Source organism: Chiloscyllium plagiosum, chromosome 10 (genome assembly GCF_004010195.1).
Source record: "Chiloscyllium plagiosum isolate BGI_BamShark_2017 chromosome 10, ASM401019v2, whole genome shotgun sequence".
Lineage (NCBI taxonomy): Eukaryota > Metazoa > Chordata > Chondrichthyes > Orectolobiformes > Hemiscylliidae > Chiloscyllium > Chiloscyllium plagiosum.
Window position 1 is genome coordinate 3,984,346 of NC_057719.1, and position 8,643 is coordinate 3,992,988.

An 8,643-nucleotide genomic window follows, 5' to 3' on the forward strand; every position below is an offset into this window, starting at 1 on the left:
TGCTGTGCTCTTCCAGCACCACTAGTCCAGAGTTTTCAGTAGGATGCATATCCTTGTATAATTAGTTCCCAGCCCTGATCCCCTTGCAGCCATATCTCTGTCAGACCCACAACATCATACCCATCAATTTCAATCTGCGCTACAAGCTCATTTCGCTTGTTTCATAAACTGCATGAATTTTTCAAGTACAACATCCTCAGTCCTACATTGACAGCCCCCTTCTTATAGTTGTCCCCTCATTTGCTGTGCCTGAAGTTAAATTCTTGAGCCTTCCCATACTTCATCTTATTACCTTTTTTGGAAACTTTTAAAAACCTCTCCTGAGTCTTCCCTCCCGCCCCCTTTATTTTTTCCGTAAGTTTTCATGCAACTGAACCCATTTCCCCATTATTTAGTTTAAAGCCCAATTCACAGCACTGGTTATGTGATTTGCAAGGATTCGGGTCCCAGCATGATTCAGCTGAGCTGATCCCATTTGGAACAGCTCCCTCCTTCCCCAGTATTGATGCCTCTCATGAATTCAAATCTGTTTCTCCCACACCAGTCTTTGAGCCACTCTTTAATCTTATTATTCCGGTGCAATTTGCTTGTAGCTCAGGTAGTAATCCAGAGATTACCACCTTTCTTGGTTATGCTTTTCAATTTAACCCTTAGTTGTTGATATTCCCTCAGCAGAACCTCTTTTTCCTTGTATTATTGATACCAATGTGGATTGCAAAAACTGGATCTTTGCCCTCCCACTCAAAATTCCTCTGTAGCCCAGATGAGATCTCTTGAACCTGGCCACCAGACAAGACACACAGCTTTGGGGACTCTTGATCCTGGCCAGAGACAGTGTCTATTCCTCTGATTATACTATTGCTGATCACAACTACATTACTCTTTTCTCCATTGTCTTGACTGGCTCCCTGTACTGAGGTGCTATGGTCAATTAACTCATCCTTCCTTCCAGCCTTCTGCTCTTGTCCACACAGGAAGCCAGAATCTCAAACCTACTATTCAAGCTCAAGGGCTTAGCTCCCTTCAGCATTACCTCCTGAACTCCCTGCCTCCCTCATAGTCCCTGACTAATGAACAAATTTGATGTAATTGATCTCAGGGATGTGTTCGGCCCCCGATCCTGGCCTTCAATCTATCTCAGTCTGTGCCTTATTCTGGATATGATTTCCCCTTCTTGATTTTGCAATTTTGTCAACACGCCTCTTATTAAACAGAGCTAAGATGACTCACGCTAGCTCTGCTCAGGAGACATAAGGTGTAGAAGAAGAACTAGGCCATTCAGCTCATCTGCTGTCATTCAATGAGCTCATGGCTGATGTCATAACCTTCAATACCACTTTCTGCCTTTTCCCCAAAATCCTCAATTCCCTTATTAATTAAAAATCTGTCTATCTCAGTCTTGAATATATTTAGTGACCCAGCCTCTACAGCACTTTGCAGTAAATAGTTCCACAGTTTCACTACCTGGAAAAGAAATTTCATTGCTATCTTAAATGCTCAACTCCTTTATTCTAAGATTTATGCCACCTAGTACTGACTCTCCCACAAGGGAGAAGCCTGGTGAGGCCAATCTTGGTATTAGGAACATCATCTTCCACCTCTTATCCTTTTGACAAGTTGTGTGGCAAATTACTAATTAAGGGGGATTCTTGTTTGTTAAATGCCTTGTTAAAGGCTCAACTCGCCTCAATGTTCAGCTTCCTATCTTACAAAATGCAGCAAACAAACTAGATGTTGGGGAAAACTCCTTATGGAAATAAGAGCAGGTACTGGGTCAATCCAGCTTGTCGCTTGCTTCAAAGGACCCTTCATGTTGGCCACTGGATAAGTACCTTGGTGTTGGTGAGCACAGTAGCAGAGATGGAATCAATATGATGTTCAGAGAGAAGATAGTGACACTTACACTGGGAAAGCCATTGACCTTCCTACAATGCTGTGCGTTGTTCCATGTATCTAAGATTCCTTTGACATGGTTTGCAAGCTTGGACCAGACTGGCTTGAACTGGTATCGTGGTCTTCACTGCTGGTCCTAGTAGAAGAGTAAGTAGTGCCTCTACACCACCTCGTCCACCAGACCCTCCAGGACACAGACCAAAAAGGATAGTATCAGGGGAAAATGTCAGGAACTGCACGGACAGCACTAGACTGAAAGTGCAAATTCAGGTGCGCATTGGCCTTTTCAAGGTGGCACTGGTGCAAAGGATGTTTGTGAATTCCATGATATTTGCTGAGTGGTGAGCGGTTCTTGTAATTGCATGTGGAAAGATGAGCAAGAATCAGAGGTGACAGATGCTGCAGAGGAGGGGAAGGTAGTTAATGAGGTGAGTTTGGTATGATACAGCAAGAAAGTTCATGATACCGCAAGGGAAGTCTCTCCAAAAAAGCCAATTCAACTTGGACTAGCCAAAATAACGTAACATTCAGCCCAATATGTAATACCTCCCCACCCAATCCTTTTGATTAATGTTTTCTCATGAAACACCTGAAAAATGAATCGTGCTGGGCGCAGTGTCCTGGCAAATTGAATAACTAGACTTGTAGATAATGTTTTAAACTAATTAGAGGGGGAGAGGGTTTGGGGAGATGGGATACCTAGCCTTAAAGTGTAAAGGATATTGCAGCATTACAAGGCAGCTCTTTGGATAATGGTACCCAGAGTGGGATAGAACGAGTATACAAACATAGAAAAACAACAACAAATAAGGATGAAGGGGAAAAAAAATCTGGCAAAATGGCATTCTTTTCTTGAATATACATGTAGCGTTCACAACAAAATAAATGATTTAATGGCACAAATACAGATTAACGGGTATGACCTTATATGGAATACTAGCTACCAGAGATAGTGGATTAACAGGTCGTAATGTTTAAAGACTCCTCCGATACTGGAATGTCCCAGTGGATTAGACTGCCAGTTTATTTTTGGGGGAAGAAAAGGAAAGGAGACTAAAAACATGTCAGTTAGCTTAACATTTGTTATTGGAAGAAAGTTGGAGTCTACATGGTGAGGCTGCACCTAGAATATTGTGGGGAGTTTTGGTCTCCTTTTCTGAGGAAGGATGCTCTTGCTCTGGAGGGAGTGAAGTGTTGGTTTACCAAGCTGATTCTGGGAATGGCAGGACTGATGTATGAGGAGAAAGTGACTGGGTTAGGATTGTTTTCACTGGAGTCCAGACGAGTGAGAGGGAATTTCATAGAGACTTATAAAATTCTAACAGGACAGACAGGGTAGGTTCAGGGGGAATCTTCCTCATGGTGGGTATGTCCAGAACCAGGGGTCACAATCTGAGGATTTGGGGTGGACCACATCTCTTCACCAAAGAGTGCTGAGCTTGTGGAATTCATTACCACAGGAAGTAATTGATGCCAAAACATTGAATGTATTCGAGAGGCAGCTAGATACAGCACTTGGAGTAAATGGCATCAAAGATAATTGGGAGAGAGCAGGATTAGGCTATTGAGTTGAACAATCCATCATGATCGTGGTGAATGACAGAACAGGCTCGAAGGGCCAAATGGCCACTTCCTGCTACTATAAAAGATGTACAACCGAGCATTTAGATATATATTTTAGCATGAATCGAAGAATGAGAGGTTAAATGGAGCATTTTAGGGATGGCAAACTATAACTACTGGAGTATCATAGGGATCAGTGCTGGGGCCACAATTATTTACATATACATATTCATAGCTTGGATGAAGAAAATTAGTGTATAATAATCATGTTTGCGGTTGACAAAAATAGGTGAATGGTAAGGAATTGTGTCAGCAGATAAATATAGACAAGTTTAACGAGTAGGGAAAAAACTTGGCAGATAGAATAACATAGTCATGCAGCAGAGATACAGGCCCTTTAGTCCACTGTGTCATGCCAACCAACAAACATCAAACTACACTAATCCCATTTACCTGGTCCACAGCCTACTACGTCCTGATATTTAAATACTCATCCAGCTGCTTCTTAAATATTGCGAGAATACCTGTCTCCACCACCCTCTCAGGCACCATGTTTGATATTTCTACCAGCCGCTGGGTGGGGAAAAAAGAATTCCTCAGATGTGGGAAAATGTATGGTTTAGCAAGAAGAATGAGGAGCTGACTATTTTCTAAATGGTGCAAGATGGCAAAATGCTACTGCATAAGAGAGATTTGGAAGCCTAGTTAATAAATCACAAAAGGCTAGCATACAAGTTCAACAGGTAATAGAGAAGGCAAATGGAATGTTGGCCTTTATTTCAAAGGGAATGGAATATAAAAATAGTGAGGTCTTGCCAGAACTGTGTACCAGCTACTAATTAGACCACACTTGTAATTCTGTGATCACTTTTAATCCCTTATTTAGGGAAAGATATACTTGTATTGGAGACAGTCCAGCAAAGGAGCAGTAGGATGTGAAGGTACTGATTTATGAGCTATTAATTAGGTTGTACTCATTGGAATTTAGAAGAATGAAAGAAGATCTTATTGAAACATACAAGATTCATTGGGGACTTGACTGAGATGCTGAGAGGGTGGTTCATCTTGCGGGCAAGTCTAGGACCAAAAGACATACTCAAAATTAGGGGCCACCCATTTAAGACGGATGAGGAGAAATATCTTCTGGGGTTAGTTAATTTAGCACGGTTGTGTTCATTGTTTAGATTTCTGAGTTTAGCAGTTGGGACATTATGTTGAGGTTGTACAAGACATTGGTGAGGCCTCTTCTGGAGTACTGTTACCACTTCTGGTTGCCCTATTAGAGGAGAGATAGTATCGAGATAGAGAATTCATAAGAGATTTACCAGAACATTGTCTGGAATGAAGCGGTTCAGTTATGGGCAGAGGCTGGGACTTCTTTCACTGAAACATAAGAAGTTGAGGGACGACCTTATAGATGCTTATAAAATCATGAATGGCAGGTGTCTTTTCCCTAGGTTGGGGGATTTCAAGACTAAAGGCTAATCTGTTTTTGGTATTCATATTTGCATTCTTTCCTCCAGGTCAGACCAACAATCTGACAATGCAAGTGTATTGGAAGCAATGTGGCACCCAACTGCTGCTGTCATCCGTGATAAGGTACCTCCAGGATCCCCTACTCATCCTCAATTACCGTACCTTGTTGTTATTCTCTGGATGGCAGTATACTGGCTGATCATTCTTCTGCACCTCGACTTGGAGTCACTTGGCCCGTCAACAGCCAGTTGATTATGTTATCAGATAGGTCATAATTACTCTTCTACTTAACAGTTTGTGGAGTAGTTTTGTACTGTTAGATTTTGTTCTTTTTATACTCATATGTTTCCAGAGTTTTCCTGACATCCCTGTTTAAATTGTAAAATCCCAAAGTTCCAATGCCTGTAACAAATGAAGGGCAAAGACTGAGTATAAACCTGAGAAATTGTTTTTATTCCATTAATCTGGATTGTTTGGTTAATAAGAGGTGACCTAATGAGGACTAGTTACATGTTATTGAACATACTTGGCCTTGTCCACATCTTCAAAAAAAATGGTACAGCATGTTACAGACTTTCTATGTGTGCTGAAGGGGGTACAAATTTCAAATCAATTGAAGCTTCCTGAGTGGTATGACAGCAAGAAAGTGAATAGTTTTTTAATACCTTTTATAGTATACATGATGTAAATGAAGCTTTATTTTAATATTTACTTTTATGGCTACATTTTGCTCTTTCGTAAAAGGGTCTCATTTGCAACCTATTATGTTGATACCAAAAGTCAGAAGAATAAGACACCATTGTACTCAAGTAATGAAATAAACACTTGAGTTTTAAATACCAAGACTGGCAAAATGGGAATATAATGTGAATGTTATAATCCTGCATTTCTGGAACATTACTACTATAATCTTTTCTCTAACTTGTGTTCCTACAGAACATAACTTTCCCCAATGCATGTGCAAGACTGCTCAATCACCCTGTATTTTGTGCAATAAGAATATATTGTTAAAACACAGCTGGGCTGATCTTTTCAAGGTTTCATTGATTGTTGTTTCTCACTTTCAGTTTGTCTCCCCATTGCCTGGGGTATTTGGAAGGTGCATTCAGAATCTGCTTTTAGTTCTTTACTAAATATGCTTTTATCATCTTTTTCATAAGTGGTCCAGGTTATCACTGCCTATTGGCCTCCTCACTAAAATATGTTGAACAAGGTATCATGGCTTCTAGACATCTTCCTGCTAACCTTTAGTGGCAAATGATTGCAAGACAGCATGATACATTACTGATATATTCACAATGTTTTATTTAAATCCAGATTTTTTTTCTCATTTGCTTTTATTTGTTGTCGGTCCTGTGATTCTAGTAAGTCCTAAATAAATAAGCCAAAGATTGGAAAATGGGCACAAAGATTTGGCACATTTTGAAGTTTTCCCTCTCTGCATTTTTTTTCTCTTTTCATCCAGATGATGAAATTGCACTTAAAACAAAGCTTTAAACTGCCACTGAAAGTAGAGGCTGGGCCTTTACTATTTCCATTATTTGTGTATATGACTCAACTTCTTTGATTGTTAATAGTCTGTACGTGCTGGATGTGCTTGTGTCTGTGTACAGTTGTTTTCTGTAATTGAATTTGTTCTTGGCTGGTTAGACAGTTAAGGCTCTACCTTATGATTGAAGGTTTTTCCTCCTTTCCATAAACTAAATTCCACAAGTGCTGCTAATAGCATTTATGAAATCTCGTGCAGGAAAGTTGATGGTGGGTTTGGGCAGGAAATGCATCTATTGAACACAATAATCCAACCTAATCCTGTTTCCACAAGGGCTTGTAGGCAGGACCCACTGGTTAGTGATCAGTAGCTCATTAAGCTCATTCAAACTCTGCAGAAACAAACCACAACTAATTGCAGTGTACCCACTCATTGATTCATCACACACTAAGTATTGTGTTGGAGACTTTCCTCCTGTGTACACTGCCCAGAACACTTAAAGTAGATGATACTGAAAGCTGAAGTTATTTATCCAGTCTGACGTTTTAAAACCTCACCCACCTGCGATCTTCCCCAACAATCTCGGTCATAACAGTTAGAAATGTGCTGTTCTACACTGTTCACATAAGTAGCATCTCAAAGCTCATTAATACTCCAATAGTATTACAGTAATGAATAACCCAATGTTACAAATTAGAATACCACTGCTGTAATCTGTAATGTTCGCTAAATGAGAAAGCAAAAGTAATTATAACGATAGTTACAATTTTGAATGTTCCCACATCTGTTTAAGGGTGGAATGGAGAAAAACCTTTAGTTCAGTGTAGTGCTGAGATAAACCTATAGAGGGTTTGGCAGAGTCTATGATCCGATTATGTTAGTTAAGTCAAGATAGCAGATCGACTTTTTTTTACTGATTAGTGAAGGACACAAATCTGGGAGGGCAAATATTTTCACTCTTATACCCATGCTTTGCATTTTTGACCTAATGGTAGTGTGATTGAATGGTCTAAGCCATTGGATTCAAATCCTACTTGCTTCAGAAGTGTTTCATAACACATCTGAATAGATTGATTAAAAATATCTACTAATGACACCCCCGATCTCCACTACTGTAATGTGTAGGGAAGACAGGATGAGGTTGGACTCTGATGTTATCATATTTTTGTACTTAGTCAAAGTTTCCTGTCTGTGCTTACACTCCTCCTGATCATCATAGCCTCACAAGTATAACGTTAACCTTTTGGAGTCTCATCATACATCAAACTGATCAGAGTGAATATGGTACAGACTTCAAACTCTTCCGGCAATTGGAGCTCTATAGATGCCATGCATTTACAATTTGCATATAAAAGGAACCTGACCCCTGAAACAGGCAGTTGCATGGTCTGTTAGTAGTAGGCAGCTGCAGAAACTGCCAGGTGGCATTCAAATCTCTCGTCCCATTTTGAAACCACTAATCTAGTTAATGTTAATTCAACCAAAATAGTTTTGCCATGAAACTTCCAGTCAAATAGCCAATCTACAATGGCCATCTGGGATCATATTTGAATATTGAGGTGCATACCTACAGAACTGTACCAGTAACAATTCACCTTCAATTGAGGGCAGTAGGGTTGGAGGAAATATTGAGCAAAAAGACAATTGTTTTGCTTAGACTAGCATTGAGTAACATTCTTCTTGCTGTACTGCAGTTATTAGGGATGTACATCAACACAGTAAAACTCTTAAGCTTATTTATAGGAATACTGGCAGGTACAGTATCACCAACTCTATAATGATTTAAAATATAGTAGGATTAATTGTTTGTACAGGAGAAAACAAAAATTGTGCCTTTTTTGAAACTTTAATGTTTAATTAATGAAGTCAGAACAGCTGGTTATCAATCAGTAGTGAGACAACCATGTTATGCTTTGCTTTGAGTGTGTTTCTCCATTGCTCCAGAAACACACCTTCAAAGAGGTTACCTGTATGTGTACCAGTTGTAGATAGGAGCTTGGGTGTCTCTAGCCTTTGGACCCTCTATCATTCAAGGATACTTGCTTTAGAGCACAGACCGTAATATTGCACAGATTATATGATTCTCAAAATAAAAATCTTTTCACAATGTTTGTTTCTCTAAAAATGGTGTACATTTTCTGTCATAGTTTGGGAGCTTCTGTAAAAATAAGTTTGTGAATAAAAGCTATTCAACAATTTATTAAAATCTGGTCTTAAACTTC

The 8,643-nt window shown here is 39.6% G+C and overlaps 1 protein-coding gene across 2 annotated transcripts in view; it reads left to right on the forward strand.

Moving 5' to 3' along the window:
- Nucleotides 1-8,643, forward strand: part of LOC122553343 (calmin-like) — an 87,257-nt gene extending 78,614 nt beyond the window's left edge. The window contains exon 14 of one of the 2 annotated variants that reach the window (XM_043696923.1): nucleotides 4,343-4,973. In XM_043696923.1, the coding sequence (XP_043552858.1) occupies nucleotides 4,343-4,388 (46 nt within the window). In that variant the 3' untranslated portion in view covers nucleotides 4,389-4,973. The other variant, XM_043696922.1, reaches the window with a different exon arrangement.